The sequence below is a fragment of the Centrocercus urophasianus genome, unplaced genomic scaffold, assembly GCF_019232065.1.
Source record: "Centrocercus urophasianus isolate 14NV4802_14NV808 unplaced genomic scaffold, USGS_Curo_1.0 seq_18, whole genome shotgun sequence".
Classification (NCBI taxonomy): domain Eukaryota; kingdom Metazoa; phylum Chordata; class Aves; order Galliformes; family Phasianidae; genus Centrocercus; species Centrocercus urophasianus.
This window is the reverse complement of record NW_024884733.1, coordinates 9603110-9621657: the sequence shown is the minus strand read 5'-3', so window position 1 is coordinate 9621657 and position 18548 is coordinate 9603110. Positions and strand designations below refer to the sequence as shown.

Genomic DNA, 18548 nt, shown 5'->3' with positions numbered 1-18548 from the left:
TTTCCAGACGTATAATCTTGCCTAAGCATGCAGCCTAGCAGGCATTTGAAAAAATAAAAAATAAAAATAAAATAAAAATAAAAATAAAAATAAAGAATTAATTGCTGAGAAAAGCTAACCGGAAAGAGTTCCGAAAATATGTTGCCTCTTGTGAGCTTACATATACAAAAGGTTCATAATGTAGGAAAATTCGTTTTCTTCGTTTTCTTTTTTTTTCCCTATTGTTGCTGGGTTTTGTTTTTGCTTTTCAAAATGTCATTCAAAAGGAGAGAAAGAAAAAAAAACATACCCTTCCGTTTACTTCACCTCTCCACCAGCCATTTGCACTCATTTTCGTATAAATTTTTACGACATCGCCTTTCAATAAGGATAGTTCTCTCATGTCTCTTGCACAGAAGTCATACCTTGCAATGGCAATGCCTATCACCTTTGGACTTAGCACTGAAATGAAATAGAAGTAGATATTAGAGTTTATTAATTGACAGATATTTCTGTCAAATTATCTGACAGATAGCATTACTGTAAAATGTAAGATGATTTCATGACAACATACACTGGCATCAGCTTCACACAAATGTGAAAGCATCTGCACATAAGACTTCATACATTTAATTGTAGGTGAGTGGTGAAAAGTCGAAGAGCTTATGTGAGCCATTGTAGTTTTATTTTTGGAAAAAAAATATCAAATTAGATGAACTATGAAAAACCTAACCTTTACTCCACAAATTGCTAAATACATTTGAAAAATACTGTATTTTTTTTGCTTCATAATAGAACTTGCTGCCAGATACATGCATCAATATATTTTACAGGTCACTAGTTTCTTTCCAAAAGAATTATTAACATTCACAGTTGATTTATGTTTACACCTCTAATGAAGCAAAACAAACAGAATAAGGTACTGTTCTTTCAAGAAACAACTCCCAGGTTAAACAGTAATGTACATGAAGTCAGAAGCTAACATCAGCATAGGCAAAAAAAAAAATAACATTTCTACAGCAAATCTGTACTGAGCATTCATTAACAATTCACACAAGCACTGGCTTATGTAATAACAGTTTTCAGGACTTTAGTCTGTAAAATCACTACAAAACTGTTCCACAAATCTTTCAACAAAGGAAAAAATACCTGCTAATTTTTTCCTGGATTTCAGTAAAATTAATATTCAAAAGATGTAACCTGCATCAGTCTGTAAGATTTTTGCCAATGTCAAGAAATGATATTTTCAGCCACAGAAAAAGTAATAGAATTTTTTAAAAATAACCAATGTAGAAAAAGTCTCATCTGAGAAACAACTTCCTCTCTCTCAAATCTTTACTCCACTACAAAGTTAAATGTCTTTACTTGAGAAATAAACCTGTTCCAGCAAGACAAATAGGGCATGGCTTCATTTCTTGATTAAGCCCTTCAGTTCAGAAGAAAAATGTACTCCTCCTGCATTTTCAAGTTTGAATATTTGGCCAAAGTTTTATTTATTTGTTTGTTCTAAATACAGGCTATTTTCTTTTTCAATTGTTTTTTAATGTAAATCTTTTTAGGTAGAATTTATTTATGAGCACAAGCCAGCTTCCTTCTGAAAATAATTCATCAAATGGTCGTGAGGGATAACTTCATACACTGTAAATAAAACCACTTTTTTTCACCTCAAAAAGACCACTTTGATTCTAGTTTTTGCAATGCTTTTTGACAAAGTAATACTAAATGTTCACAGCAAACTACCTTTATTTTAAATCAGAAACACAAAACATTGCATATGAGCTAGAAAATCTTGACACTTTCATACATGCTTCTATTTAGGATTTTTCCTGACCCCTCAATAAGAATAATAAATGCTGTATTTAAATTATAGTTAAATAAATCACAAAAAACAAATTGTTTGAAGACCAATATTTGTATAGATTATACTTTCTTTTATACCATATCATTAAAATTTAGTCCAACATTTCAGACTGCATATTGGGAAAATGCTTATCAAATGCTTGATACAGAATATACAGGATGCAATAAAAAAAGAATTAGCATCTCAAGCGATTGCTTGTGTTTACAATATGAATATGTTGTAAAAATCTAGGCCATGTATTACTTTTTCCCCCCATAAGTAAGTCATCTGTAGTCACTACTTGTCTAGACTCTGACATCAATACTATGTCCTATACCTTATCAGGATTTCAGTAATCAATTTTTCAGGGAAAAAACCACAGCATGGGCAGAAATCATTTTGTAGGGAGAAAAAAGAAAACAGTTATTGATTGTAGAGTCAGTAGCCATTTATAAATGTGCAGCAATACCATGGGCAGATGTGGAGAAGCATTGCTGGGAGTGATTCTGGGGAGCATGATATCACTATAGATTCTAAAAGGAGGTAATCAGGGAAGAAAGACGACAATACAAGGCAAAGATGAGCGAATTTGGGAAAACAAGGAAGGAGAGAATTAGAAAGGAAAGAAACATACGGAAGAATAAGGGAAAAAATACTGAGGGAAAATTCTGGCAGAAAAAGAAAGTACAGATCTGAGGAAAAAGGAGCAGGACTTTTGTTTTCCGAGTTGTGAAGTCAGTGAGAAAATGTATATGGAACCAAAAAAAAAAAATCATAAAGCATAGATCACCAAAAACTCATGGCGTAAAGTAGTAGATTCCAGACTAATTTCAAATTCAACACCTTTATTTTCAAATAAAATATGCTTATGGAGAGATATATAAAAAAGCCAGATGAATCAAGGAATACAGGAAAACTATCTGGTGCTAGCTTTGGAAAGAATATTAACCCCATTTTCTGGTGACAGTCACAAAACAATTTGTATAGAGACTGTCAGCCCTGAAGTCTCAAAACCAAGCTGTTCTTAACTAAATGAATCTTGAGGGAAGACAGCGTGTGGAAAGGACATCTGTACAGAGCAAAGGGAGAAAACTGTGTGAAGCAGAGAAAAAATGATGGCTATAGGGAGAATAACGAAGGAGAAAGAATGGAATTAGCAGCAGAGATTAATGGAAAGAAAGCGTCCTACAGGAAAACATAAATGAGAAATTAAAGAAAGGGAAAAAAAAAGCTATCAAGGAAGCAGGACTAAAAAAAAAATACCTTGTATATTAAGAGGGAAGTACTGTGAGGATGAATATGAAATACAGTCCGAAATCCGAGCTAAGCGGATTTGTGAATGAGGCACATTTGTGAATGAGAAAAATACAGTTTTGCTTAACTTAGCCTTCCCCTCTGCAAACTGGAAGAGAAGACCGGGAACTGTAGTCAGCTCCAGTTCACAGTAGAGCACATTGGAAAAATTTCTCCCTGATAATGAGATTGACAAACTGCAAAGGAATTTCAAAACAGTTGAAACAGTTGAAACACGGTCCAGTGTTGAAGTAACAGAGATAGAAACTGAAGAGGCTCCATGTGATTACAGTAGACTAGCCTAACCCACATTTCTGCCTATGCTTAAATTCCACAAGGATCGAAGTATTATCACAAAAGCTGTGTGCAGTTATTCCTTCCTTCTTGTGATATGGCCACTTAGCAATCCAGCAACCACCCCCCCTAGAGGTTGCTTTTGCACATTAGTTGCCATACTTCTCGAAGCAATGTACATTTCATTGTAATGTTTAACCACACTTCATCTCTATCACACATGCATATGCAGCACCTCTGGTAGTGCTCAATAGCTGGCTTAATTATTTTTTTGTCTTTCCAACTTCCATATATCAGCAGAAGTAAACTACTTCTGAAGATCTGTCTTTAAAAAAAATATTGAATACTTATTTATTTAATGTAAGCAATCTGTCTGAGTATTTTGAAAAGACATTGTCACTAAGAACATGCAATTTATTGTAGCCTATCACAATATGAAATAAAATTCTAACAGGTAGATAAGCTTTACATAGAATCTTCCTGTATTATTTTATACTTTTATAAAAAATTACTTGAGAAAACATACTGTGATATGCAAGACTGAATTATTACCTTTTTTTTTTAAGCTTATATTTTCCAATAAAGCAGATTTTCATAGGAAAAAAATAGTATAATTATCATTTGTTGAAAGCATATGTAGGAATATAAAGGAAGGTGGGATAGACTCAAAGTAACCCCAACTCTTGACGGTCTACAGTCTGTTACAGCAGGCCACTTCATGACTTCCCCCACACCATGGAAAAAAATACACCAGTTTCAGTAAAATGCCTTTAAGAGTAAATGGCTTTAAGAGTAAGTATTATGTAACTGAAAAAAAGATGGATCATCTCTTATCCTCACTCTAAAGGTGAATATGACAATATTCTCCTACTACAGAGTACCAAAACTTATTGTCTTTGGCTTTACTGATTAAAATAATAATCAGGAACTTCAGACATTCCAGCTGAATGTCATGAGCACAGCTAGATCAGAACAGATGTGTGCTTCTACATAAACAAACATTAACTGAAATAGCGCCTTAAAGTTTAGATTCTCTGTCAGTACTGTGACTACTGAAAAAGAGTTAGTATATGTTGTCCAAACATCTCATATATAAGGAGATGAGAATGGAAGAAATCAACTCACACTAATGAGGGCCAAAACATTTTAAGAGCACCAAAGAACCCTGCGATTGAAGATCATGGTATGAATCATTCTGCACATTGGAGGCACTCTCAGCACAATGTGCTAACAAACCATCCTACTGTTGAGCTCCCCCCTACAGGGTTCTCTTCTAGGAGCTATGGAAAACCTTCAGAATCTATCCCAGAGCACTAAGAAATTATACTACCACTGTTGGACAAAACTAAAACATATTGCCTATTCAGGTCTTCCAGACAGATTCTGAAAGTGACTACATTTCGGTTCATTCATGTTAGGTACATCCCTTTCCCCAGGAAAGAACCAGCCTCAGTCCTGATTTCCACAACGTACAAGTCCTCCTTTGCACGGAGATGAACCAACATGTTATTAGCAGGACTCCTTCTTTATGTTCCTCAAAGATCCACTAGCAAAATCCCTTACAAATTATCCAGCCATACAGTTGGATACACTTCTGAACACTATGTCTCAGATATCAAAACAAGTCACAATTATACTGGTGCACTAAGTGAAACTAACACTACTACTATTACAAGCACTTTATGCAATCTCATTTTTAAATGTTTGCATTTATTAAAGACAAAGAAGCTTAAATGAGAATAAAGAAAACATTTGGAAAAAAAAAATGGGGAAAATTAATAGACCACATTAATGCAGAACTTAAAAAAAAAAAAAAAACATTTTCTACAAAACTACTACTGTATCCTAAGACGTTTCTGCAGTACAGTTTGCTGCAGGGATGGGACGAATATAATGTTTATCTACAAAGAAACACTGAAAATTTTAATTTGTGTATTTGAACAAGAACGCTAAAATATATAGATATCACAGCTACATGGCAAATTAATAGTCAACTGATCACCAACTGAATCTGGTGCAACTAATGAGCTTTGTAACAGCATTCAAACTCCCTTATTGTAAATATTCGCTTTTTCAGAAGTTTATGAGTTCGATTCTTGTTACGCTTCAGGAATAACATGTAGAAACTCCTTTTTGGACTCAGTGAAGAACTGAAATACGAGATTCGTCCCTTCCCTCAATTGACACACAGAAACAAACAGAAACAAACAGAAACAAATTTAGAATATAAAAGCAGTAAAGCAGTACCTGACCAGAAAGGACTGGAGGAAGGGGGAACAAAGCTGAAGTCTGGAGGAGTTACAAAAGAAAACCCACAGAACAAAGAGGGGGCTTAGAGAAAGAAAGAGAAAAAGAGAAAAGCAAAAGTACATTGAAACATTGGCACAAAATTTAAATAATAGTTTTTTAACTATATAAGTCATTGATAATAAGGAAACTAAGGTTCCCTACTAAGGATGTCTGGAAGGAAATTGACTGTAATAACTAGAAAATCTTAACCTATGATTTAATTTTTAACAATTGCATTTTTCAAAGAATAAGAGAAGCAAATTAAAACTGCAGACTCTTGCAAATATTCTCAGATACAGCAAAGTTCTTTTTTTAGTCTTAATTTTGCGTGCCTTACTTAATAACAGTACAAAGGCAGGAACTCATGCATACATAAGAATTCCTCTTCAGCTTAGGAAGACAACAGTCACACACCCTCAATTAGGAATACAGTCTAAACACCAGTTTAAATGGGATGTCATAACATGCATGGGGAAAAGTATGCATTTTGCCCTGATAATCATTAACATCAGTAGGAACTCCCCAGATACACTACACTGTCTAAAGATCAAACAGTGCTTCTCATCTTTACACTCTTGACTCAAGAGAAAATCCTCAAGCAAAAAAAAAGTGTAAATTTCAACTAGGCAGAACCTGTACATCATCCTAATCCCTGTAACAGGGGATTCCTTTAACTCAGGTGAAAGACTTCCAATGCATTTGCTCTACTGCCAACTAACTTAGGGTAATCTGTCGCCACATTTTTAAATGCAGAATTAGATAAAATGTACTAAAATGGCTTTAAGCGGAACTACATTTTGTTGTCACATTCTCACATTTTGTCACTCTTTGGAAGAAGCAATGAACAGATTTTCATCTTTACATAACATACAAAAACTAATTAAGTTGAGACAATTGCTCCCTACTGTGCACTTAGAAAGCTGAAGTCCATTCTCATTTAGATAAATAATATTCTAACCTTTAAATCATACCCCAAATACCTATCGTTATTAAAGAATACAGTTCCTTAAAAATGTAGCAGGCTTATACTCATCACATTAAGCTGTTTCTCTGAATTTATTCTGGTGACTACAGAAGAAATACAATTGTCTGGCTTCAAAATGGTTATTTGCAGCCATGAAAACAAGAATTATTTTATGCAAGGAATAAACAGAATCCACAGTAAAGGTAATGATATGGTTTTGTGCATCTTACCTGGATGAGAATAAATGCATTTATGACAGTGAAACAGCCAGCATAAATAAAATTAACACAGGTGATGCAGTATTCTCACATCTATAGTCTAGGAGTCAGTCCAACAGTAATACAAAAGTAATAGACTCTTGCACACTAAAAACTGCCCTCTGTTCCTTCACGTTGATGATCCTTTCTGGCTTCTAAAACTGAATGAATTATCTGAGAATGCATGAATTTACCTGAGTACAGGAGCCAGCAACCCCAAGTGATAGTTCTGTGTGCAAATGTCACCCAAACAAAAAAGGCAAATTTAATGAATTAGTGTCACCATTCTCAGGGATAATTAACCGCCTTTACACCGAACAAATGAGCAAGAGTAGCATGAGGGAGTAAATATACTTCAGGCGCTACGAAAGGGGTAGTTGGTCCTTTCCTGTCCTGCTCATATATCTTAATACCATGAGAATTCTTCGTCTGATTTAACAGGAAGCTTGATTTTGTGTTAAACCAGCATGGGCAAGGGAATCCTACCAGATTTCTACAGATAGCCTTTGGTGTTGTCTATTAAAAGAAAGGCTAGATTCTTTTGTTCATGAACAGCTGAGATGACACTCGCTTTATTTTACTTTATCAATAGTAGCATGACCTTATAATGTATCTACTCCTAATCTAAAATTGAAAAAAGTCAAAAGTCAAAGAATGTTTGGACTCATGTTTTAGGTACATTATAATCTATGTTTAAAAAAAAAAAAAAAAAAAAAAAAAAACACATTGTACATTCAGAAAACCCTGGAGCTGAAAAATTAAGAACAAATGTACCATTTCTCCAAAAGTCATCAAAGTCATCTCAATTAACTTCTACACTGGAAGAAGTAAACATCTAACAGTTAATCCAATCATATTAAAAGTGTGCGTTAAGTATCAAAAAAGAGTGGGTGACTTATTTAAGACCATAAGAATTCCTAATTAAAGTGGGAAGAAAAATTAACTGTCTTCACAGAATGAAGATCTTGTTCTAACAAAATCGTAGTTACTGAAAGAAGTAGTACATTCCTTGACAATATAAGATATTACAAAGTGATTTGTTAGGATTCGTATCAAAAATTAAAAATCAACTGAAATGCCACATGATTTTCTTTCCTTCAATAGGTAAATGAAAACATGACTATTACAAAAAAAATAACAATCCTTCTTGCATTGTTCTGTGAAACAACGTTATTGCAAATTAACTTCAAAACAGCTCAAAGACTGTTAGCAAGAAATGACAACCTTCCCCAAGTCTTCAGTATTTTATTAGATGTGTTTCAGAAACACTTTCCCACTTATTCTGTTGATTCTATATGCTAAAAACCAACTGCTTTGATCAAATAGTAAGCTGATGCCTTTTCAAAAGATATCCTCATTAAAAAAATCCAGATCCACAGTCATGTGAATAGCATAGTAAAAAATACCAAGGTGAAACCCAAAATCCACTCGAATTCAGCTACAAATCACCAAAGTCTATTGCAGCCACGAGCTTCAACCTCATGCTTGATAAAATGTAGTGAATATGACATCAACTAATCACAGAGATGAAAAAATGGTCAAGTGCCCTTCCTCAATGCAGCAGACTTGGTTGGCTCCCTTTCAACAAATTACAGTGAGGTTTTTTGCATTCAGATTACAGAGGTCAAAGGCCAAAGAAACCATCTACATGGAGGCTCACACTGAGGGCTGAAATGAACTAAAACCAAAAGTGCAACTGCTGTCCCTTCACTTACTTGTTTCCTTCCTTAAACAGAAGTTCAGCCAAAAATGTACAAACTTCAATAGAAAACCCACGAGGTTCTCTGTTCCTAGCAATATGGTTACTCTAACATCAACTTGGTAAAAATTAACAGGACTGATGTAAAACTGGGCAGTGTGACTCACAAACAGGCTTCTAATTAAGGAAATTTTTCTTTAAAAAAAAAAAAAAAAAAAAACCCTCAGAGGAGCATACTGACACTTTAAAAGAAAATTGGCATATCTATTAATTGAAGTGTCGCCCAGAGTCAACCTAGGTAGGAACAGAACTGTGGATATCTACTAAGTTTCACACAAGTCTGAGAATTGAGACTTTTTTGATCAGTTTGGCTTAAAATAAAACCTGTCAGTTCCCACCAGTATTCTACGTAACATCAGATGCACTTTTTCACCCCTTCAACTAAAACGAGAATATCCCCCATTTATGCTTCTTGCATCCTGCAAAGTGTGAAGTGATTGAACTAATGCTGTTGCAGAGTAATAAGCTGGTGGACAGTACAGCTGTATCTCAACTGGTCTAAGAGAAGAGAATAACGTGTTTCTGCTTACAACCAATAATAACCAAAACAAAAGCAAAGAAAACTAAGCAAGGCATGCTGTCTAAACAATTAAAGCCTCAGTGCTATCAAGAGGCAAAGGATGAAGAAAAGCACAAGATATGACAATAGAAAAGCAAAGGGAGATCATAACCTTAAAGAAGAAGAAAAAATTGAACAAATTCACCCAGAACAGATATGCATTGAGACACAGCATACCAGACCAAACTCCTGAGACGCAGTGAAAGAAAACAGAAACAAAAGAATAAAGAGGAATTCAGACAAAGAGTAAATGAAATGCACAGAGATACACTACTTTCTTAAAATAATTTATTCTCTATTATCCTCATTCTAATTAGGAGAGGAAGCAAGTCTCTGAAGTTATTGAAATATTATGGAACAGAGAGAGAAGCAAAGAAACAGAAGCTCACAGACACAGCAGATGAAAATAGGTCCGCCAGCTTCATCATCACCAAGACTAGACCCTATGGTCCTTCATGGGAGTCTTCGTACTGTTAAAATCCATTAATTTTTATTTTGCTGTTATTATCAGCCATTGTTTGCAGAACTGCAAATCTAAGATTTGCTCTTTGACAGGAATGTTATATATTGTCCAGAGATGGGCCATGTGGTAATTTTTATCATTAGAATTTTAGAAATCATGCTGGTTTCCACTTATGTTGCAATAGGAAAAAAAAAGAAAGAAAAAAAGGATACCATTTTAATTTTAAATATCCGCAGACTAATTCTAAGCTTCAAAACTTTTAATCTGCTATTTACATTGTAAACAGTAAATCATTTTAGACACAGACAGGCATTGAATAAACACCTAAGGTTAAAAGCAAAACATAAAAAAATTATGATACAGAAAATGCAGTAGCATTAGGTTTATCTGAGAAATTCATGTGGTATGAGTGAGATCCTAGTTCACACAGCTATACTATAAGGCTGATTTACTTAAATCCCTTTGCAAGGATTAGAAATTGTCACAGATGCTTATTAGCACTTTCTCTACATGCATGCAAATATCCAAAAAAATTAAGCAGGATGCAATTCAACTTTCCATCAGCATTCCTAATAGAATACTGAATAACAAGGAGATTTTACAGTTTATCAGAAAGACAAACTTGCTAGACATATTGATAAAACTCCTGACAGACCCAAATCTGCTTAGCGTAAAAAAAAAAAAAAAACAAAAAACCTCCTAGCTAAAGCCCTTTTTATATACTTGACAGAAAAGAGTACATAAATTTGTAATACTCACAGTTGCCACCTGCTCTGTTACCCCTCTGTCCCACTGTGTTTTCAGATTCTTTGTATGGAAATTGAAGTGTAGTATCCAGACTTCGAAAGCCTTCTTTGAGAGAGTGGTGCTTATAGTAATCTACAAGTTCCTTGCAGAAGGGAAAACACTGTCATTGGAAATTGAAATCATATCCTTTTCATGATTCTGGTTTACAGTCCAAGATAGTTTAATAAAATAAAGTCACTGCTATGATCCCACAGAGCACATACATTAAGAAATCAAATAGCCTAATAAATATTGATTGCTTTTATATTGCAACTTAACAGCGTAGTTTAACCCTTACCCTGAAGTACAGAACACATTTATAAAGTGAAACCTACTTTTTCATGACAATGATGCACATGCCTTTTTTTTGTTTGTTTTGTTTTAAACAGCTTTATAGTCAGAATCAACACATCGCTTTGTTGAGCAAAGCTGAGCATGTATTTGCTTTTCTGGTCAGGCAGAAGGCAAGGTTAGTTGTTCATTAAGCATGTAATGGTAACTGCCTTTGTTTTCTCAAATTTCTTCTACAATGACAAGTGATGTTCATCGAGTAATGAACTGATATGCATACAGATCTCAACAAAGCATATAAGTATTGTATATAAAATAACAGAAATGTGACTGAGTAGATAAACGGACCATGTGAAAATTTCAAGGCTTTTCTATTAAAATCTGTTGGTTTTTCCTCCTCAGAGTGAACACTATTAAAAAAAAAAAAAAAAGCAGTTCATTTACTCCTTGAGCCCAACCCCCCCAAAAAATCTACAATTCTAACCTTATTCATTAAACTGGCTCAAACAGTTTATGTAACCAAGGAGATAAATTACTTAAATTACTATTCTAAAAAAGACAGTATGTATCCAAATACTGACAGCTCATATTCTTCCTTTCATATCTTCAACCTGTTACTGTCTCTTAGCTTTGAATCTGTTCTAATAGTGACGATATCATACAGTTCATACACAGAGCCTGGAATAAGATTAAAAGTGACTAGACAATTATAAACAAACATATTTCATTTGATTCATGATGCTTCAACTGTGGGATTTCACTTTTCAGAAATGCAATCAAAAAGTAATGCAGTTATTGTAAATCCTTCCCTCTTTCCAGTACCTACTCAGTCATTCCATTCTACATAGTTACATCCTGATTCCCAAAATGAAGAGTTGACCAAGCAAGCATAGGTTAAAATAAGGAAATAGAACCATGTTCACTTATTTCCTTCTAGTTAAAAATAAATAAATAAATAAATAAAAATAAGAAAAATAAAACCTTCCGTGATCATTATTAACTTCAACCAACAAAATGACTCCCAAGATCTAAAGCATGCAACACATTTCTGATAACTGTCCAAGGCTTATCTTCTGAGGCAAACTCTAGAATGCTGTAAGCTTTTGTAGACTGTTTCTAAGGTAGATTCTAAAGCTACGAAAAATCTACACGTGCTTTTCATAGTCCATTGTCAGAGACTGCCAGACACTACAAGCAAGCAGGAAGGCCAGGAGAATAAGAACTATTTGGGCTTTGTTATCTGACATTAGCACAGCAGGCAAACTACACTGTCTGCAAACAAATTTTCTTTCACGTATCATTCAAATTACCAAGGCAACAGAAACAGTCATTTGTAAGCAAGCAGCATTCAAAGTGGGACTCAAATTCCTCCTCTATCTACACCACTGTAAGGGATGCATTCCGTACCTAAATATAAATATGTAATTTTAAGCATGTCACCATGATTTAAGCATAACCCTTAAGAATCAAGAAATACTTTATTTGTAGATATGGACATAATTCAAATCTCTCATCCTTCTGCATTTCCACATACCAAAGTAGCACACGCTTGAACAGCAACAGTTACACAGAAATCACACATTGTTAAAAGCCTAATCAATATTTACCATTAAATTTTTAAATTTTCTATTTTCTGCAATGTGGAAGTAGCCATCTCTTGTTAAAATCTTGATGTGTTTCACTTCGTTATTGTACCTGTGGGCAATGAATAACTTATGAATATAAATGTGTTTTTAATCAGGGGCAATCAATAGTTACCTGAAGGCATGCCCCAATAACATTATCCAAATAAATTCTTAAGACAAAACGCACATCTATGTCAACACAAAGTTGACATCTAATTAAAAAAATATATTTATTCAACTACAGCTGAAGAGTTAATCTGTGTTCTGAAAAGAAGTTGTAACTAGCCACTCTAACCAGGAATTCCCACACATTGTTTGCTTCTCTATTCATTTTGATAATCAATGTGATAGCAAAGAAGACCCTCAAAACGATGAAACTTACAAACAGGTTCTACTGAAACATCTGAGATGCTAAGACTTTCAACAAATTTCCACTGAAGTCAAGGGAAGTGTATCTTACTCACTTTAAAAGATTATATTAAATTGTAAATATTTGCTTAGTCTTACCCAATACATAAGAATGCCCTTTTTTTTTTTTGGACTTGTTTACATCAGCATCAAAAAACTACTGCTACTTCCTACTATAAATCCCACATGCCCTGTGTGATTGCATAAATATTTTTTTTTCCCTCACTGGTCTCATATAGTGAGCTATCTAGTCATAAGTTAAAACGAAACAACATATCCCACTTACTTAATGCTAATTGCATATTCTCCTGACTCTTTAGTCCTGTGTCGCACCAGGTAAGTGCTATTTATTCTGTTAATAAGTTCACTCTCTGCTTGCAATCTTTCCATTGCTCCTGCAAACCTGTAACACAGAGGACAAAAATTGCCTATGAGCTCTCCAAAGGTATCTCAACACTCTTCCTGAGATGATAATCTAAAAATACATCAATTAGAATTGAATACTACTTCTAAATCTTTCAATAAAGCATGAAGAAAATCTGCAATCAGGTTAGGGAAGTTCTTAATTAGAAATTGTCAAATACAGTATCTGTTGGAGAAACTGAGCCTTAGCATTAGCTGAATGACTACTGCCTTCAGCACCTCAGAGACAAAAGTCTAGTAACACCAGGTCAAAGACGACCTATACAAAATTTCAGAACACTTATTTGCTTACATAATTACTAATAAGCTCTTATAGCTAAAAAGTGATGGATAGACCAAACTTACACATACACACACACACACAAAAAATACTCAGCCTTATATGGTCAAATTTGAAAGATCTATTGCTGGCACTTGAAAGCTAAAATAGATAAGTCAATGATACTGCTGTGTGTTCGCATGAGCAGGTTTGTGCTCCTACTCCAAATGGCACTTCATGAGAGGCTGTCTGCAAATATTTATGTACAAAACCAGAGACAGAACTGTTAACTGAGGAGGTGGAAAGTAACCTAGCTTACAGTTAGATAGTGCTTATTTTACCATTTTAGATATCAGTCAAAATTTAGTCAACATGAAAGACCATTGCTCTGCAAAATGCATTACTATAAGGTGTTTGAAATGTATCACAGAGTACAAGACTTTACAGCGAGTTTCAGCCTGAGGTCATTTTTCAGTTAAGCATCGCAAAACTTTAGAGACTAAAGACTTATCCCAGTGATGCGCTTTCTCTAAATACAATTATAAATACAGCAAAAGTTGGAATTGCAGTAAAAATACCCATTTATAATACTAAACATTCTATTCAGATTGTTTTGAAGAATCCACGTTTGTTTTGTTCCAATTCTGATTCCATTTCAGACAAGCTAGAGAAAATCAGAACTCATCTGCAAATGACAAAGTATTAAACTACTGAAAGCACACGTGATGATCAATTTGCTCTTTTAGAATTAGCACATGTTTTCCAGGGTCTGGTGAATTCTAGTGAAAAGAGATCACTCACTACACTCCACACACTCCAGACCAGCACTGGGTGTAGTTTTGATACACTGTCCTTTTACTGGGCTGATAGTTTTGTTTATTTGGAGTTTTCTTTGTTTTTTTAAAGGAAAAGCAGATTTATTCATGAGACAAAATGTGTTTAAAATTAATCCTTCTCATTGGTCACTTAACACATAAAATCTACTTGCATGCTTCATATTACACGTGTCTCATATTGTTCCATTTCAGACCCCTGGGACTAAGGCTGTGCAGCTACAGACTTATAAACAGAACATCTAAACCATAAAGCACATTGTTACATCATAAATGCTTTCAGACAATCTATGGTGTTGTTTCCCCAAACCATTACACAATGCCTTTTAAGAAGCCTAGAAAAGTTAAACCAACACAAATTAAACTGTAATAAGCATTAAGCAGAAATCTTTTTATGACTACTCCTTAGAAAGAGACTCTTGTGAGACTAAAGAGGGACTCACCACAGTTGCGATGAGTAGTCAACTGGTTTAGGAACCTAGGACAAAGGAAATATAAGAGAATGCACATCAGGATTTCTTTTCTAGTCAACACACAAATGAGACAGTATTGAACTAGTATTCAATATCCACAAGAAACAAGGAAAAAGAAATAGACAGTCTAGTCTGAAAGACTGTTTTCATTTGAAGAAACTTAAAATAAGAAGCAAATATTACATGCTGTTCTGAAAGTAACATAATATTTTAACTTAAATGCTGCTGTGACATAATTTAATTGCTCATATATTACATGCATACATTCATCTATATAATGTACACATGTATATGCACACTTTTTTAAAAAAATCAGAATTGTCACTTTTATTCTGTTAGTGCCTACATTAAGTTTCATACAAAAATAATCTCATGGAACATATTGTTGAAAAGTATCTTTAAAATGCGCAAATGTATATTAACACACACAAAATTCACTCTGTGTTTCCAGGATTACGTGGCCTTCGAAAAACTGTCTACATGGAATATAGTGCATAATCTCCAGGGAGAGATAAAATTAATCCATGGATTATATATCGCATAGTTTCATTCATATATTTGTACTTTGTTTTACTCCTGCAGTGGATTTTATTAAGTATGGAATTAAATGTTAAAAATCAAGCAAACTACCACCAGTTTGCAAAGTGACTGTTATATGTTTATATAAGCATATGCATAGATAATGTTAATATATGCAAAAAATAAGCACAGTATAGAAACATCTGTGATAATCAGCATTCCTTCTTGACCACCTCTCACTGTTGTCTGATACACCAGTATTACTACTCCTTTAAAATAACTCGCAAGGTGCTGAAAAAATTTTAGTAGAAGCTTAGCATACACTCTGCAGATTTATAACCTGATGCCACACAATCTTAGATCAGTGAATGATTTTTTTTTCTTCTAGAGAATCACGGATTATTTTGTTTTCTAGAATATAATACTACAAAATTAGTGTCATTCTTACAATTTTTAATATACATGGTCTGTATTCATCAGAGACTTCCAAACACAGATCATCTCAGAAAGATACTATACAGGTCTACCAATGTAAGATAATTGAAATTATACATTATACATACAAGCTTGTATGTTAACTAACAAGTAGATATAAGCAGATGATATCTGCCAGGTCTTCAATCAGGTCTCTCAACCTGACCTTGAACCAAAGCACATAATTCCTTCAGATGAACAAAAATTTTCTTAGTTCACAAAGCTCTGCATATTGCTTTTAACATAACATTCATTCACACTAAACCATCCATTTGAATGTCTCTCAATCTAAGATATTTATGTTACAATTGTGAATTAGACAATTGGCCCTAAATCTACATTTTCTTTAAAAAACAATGCAGGCACTATTGTGGAACTCAAAGTTTTGTGATTAAAAAAAAAAAAAAAATGTGGTCACATGCTCAGCTTGCACAGCAGTAAATCTGCCCAGGTATTAAAACAGTAATTAAGATAGTCTAATTTTTGGAAAAAAAAAAAACAAAAAAAAAAACACATGCATTAATCCCTAACAACGTAGAGAAAGGGTTCACAAATAGTAGTAGCATAGTGCTGGTGGCACGCAAACCCCTTTGAAGCGTAAGGGCATAACACAGCTAGGTACTACCAGTGTCAGTAGCAGCGGCACTATCACTAAGCCTACCAATAGTGTTAATCATGCATTTCTGTCTTTAAATATGAGACTTGGGGGAAAAAAGTAAAAGAATATGAACACGCTGACAAAGAACTCCTGTGAGACATATATTTGTGAAGCAACCAAATGAAACATCCAAAGGCCAACTGGGTATTTACAGAGTCTTGATGTGCTGCAAGATATTTTGATAATAATATATTTTTCATCTACAGAAAAATTGCACTTTGAAAGATTTGCATTACCTGCCATAAGGTTAATTAAGTAATTTCAGCAACAGAAGAAAAAAGAACAGTTAAAAACACAAATATTTTGATTTCTCAACTAGCCCTACTAAGTTGGAAAGGATATTTAAAATTCAAAGCCAGTTTGAAGTCCGCACTTTAGAGTAGGCAAACTATAGATGGGTAGTCCTTTTCATTAATTTCAAACACACAATTTCATTGTCACGAACAGAGTAAAATCAAATGCTATTCCCAAAGCTCCCTGCTCACATGGTGCTATACAACCACTGCCTCAACAGAAATGAGGAAACTGGGGGAGAACTAGGAAGGACTAAGCATTGCTCTTGTGGTGCTGACATATACTGCTTATTGCAAACAGGAAGAAATTGTTTATAGGTACATCTGTGAAAAGTCTGGAAAATATATATTCTGAAGCTCAGCAGTTTTTCATTCAATATTCATTTCCAAAGTCTTTGATATATATATTTCAAACTGTTTCAGGGCATTTTTATATCAGTTGGTTGTAAAGACTGCTAGACTTAATAATAATAGTAAATGTTATAGCATGTTAAAAATCTGATTGATGTTTCAATATCTTTATCTGCATCATTTGTCATAATAAGATGCTGATATTTTATCCTTCCAGGTTAACAGTGGTGAAGTATCAATTTATCTTTTTGGTCTGATCATGACATTGGTTGGTTACATTTCATGAATAATATTTATTCACTCTGTAAAATTGTATTATTTTCAACACTCTTCTTAGTAGTATATTTTTGAATTTAGCAGGAAGTTCTATCACTAGAAAGCAATTTTCACAACACTCCCAACAGCATTTTTCATAAGTCTGAATAAGCCACTTCCTCTATTTTAGAGCATAGTGGTCGTTCCTAAAATGCTAGGGGGGATGGTCCCTAAAATGCTGGAGGTTGCTGTCAGTGATAGTACAGTATGACTGGATGCCCTGAGGAATGCAAAGCCAATCTATAGCACGTCCAGTATCACTGGTACTTATTTTTGTATGGTGCAAGAAATCCGCATATTTTGCAGTGAGCAAGGAGTGGGAGAAGGAAGTTAAGCTCATATTTAAGCTCATATAAAATTTTCAACGTAATTACAGACCTGTTCTATTACCCAATTTAGCATATCTTGTGCCTACAAAAACTCACGTGCATCCCCCTTTGAACAAAATTCTTAAAACATATGGTACTAAAGAAGACTCAAGATATCTCAATGTATTTATTCTTTAGAATGACATATATTCGCTTTAAAAACGAAGGGACAATAAAAGCCTTAAAGGCATAAGAAAATGCAGCCAGTAACAGATTATGCCAGCTACTTATAAATCATTTAAGTGGCATCTTGTCTGCTGTAATGAAAGGAATTTCAATAATAAGTCAAACTTGTGAATCCAGTTAAAAAGTTTAAGCTGTCTCAAGGAAAGGAATATGATTCATCACTGTTATTGCTGTGCATGAATTATCTCAGTTAAAGAACAAATAGTGATCTGATGTGCAGCATTATATAGGACCAATGAATGAAGGACCAAGCATGAAGCATTTTAAAGCAGTCATTGCATCCATATAGGAAGACTTGAGCACACATTGTGGAACATCCTTGAATGAAATAAAAGCAACTAGGAACATACATAGATGAAATTAATCAAGTAGCCTAAATTCAATATTTTGTTTTAGTATCACCCATTTTTAAACTCACTACTAATGGTGTAATCTCTCTTTCTAACCCAAAGTGACTGGGGAATAGATTAGAATCATAGCATTCTCACCTTGCTGTGGGGGAAGGATGAAACTGCACTTTCATGTAAAATACGTTTACCCCATGTCCTGGAAACACTTTAAGACAATTCAATTTATTAACGTTCCCACA

General features: G+C 34.1%; 1 protein-coding gene across 3 annotated transcripts in view; it reads right to left on the bottom strand.

Annotated features, from left to right (window-relative positions):
• The window catches only part of VAV3 (vav guanine nucleotide exchange factor 3), a 156495-nt gene that overhangs the window by 3804 nt on the left and 134143 nt on the right, over nucleotides 1-18548 (bottom strand). For 2 of the 3 annotated variants that reach the window (XM_042819144.1, XM_042819145.1), the window contains exons 22-26: nucleotides 14766-14800; nucleotides 13094-13210; nucleotides 12382-12469; nucleotides 10457-10604; nucleotides 290-441 (exon numbers count right to left, since the gene is read on the bottom strand). In XM_042819144.1, the coding sequence (XP_042675078.1) occupies nucleotides 290-441; nucleotides 10457-10604; nucleotides 12382-12469; nucleotides 13094-13210; nucleotides 14766-14800 (540 nt within the window). The remainder of the gene's footprint in view (nucleotides 1-289; nucleotides 442-10456; nucleotides 10605-12381; nucleotides 12470-13093; nucleotides 13211-14765; nucleotides 14801-18548) is intronic. The other variant, XM_042819146.1, reaches the window with a different exon arrangement.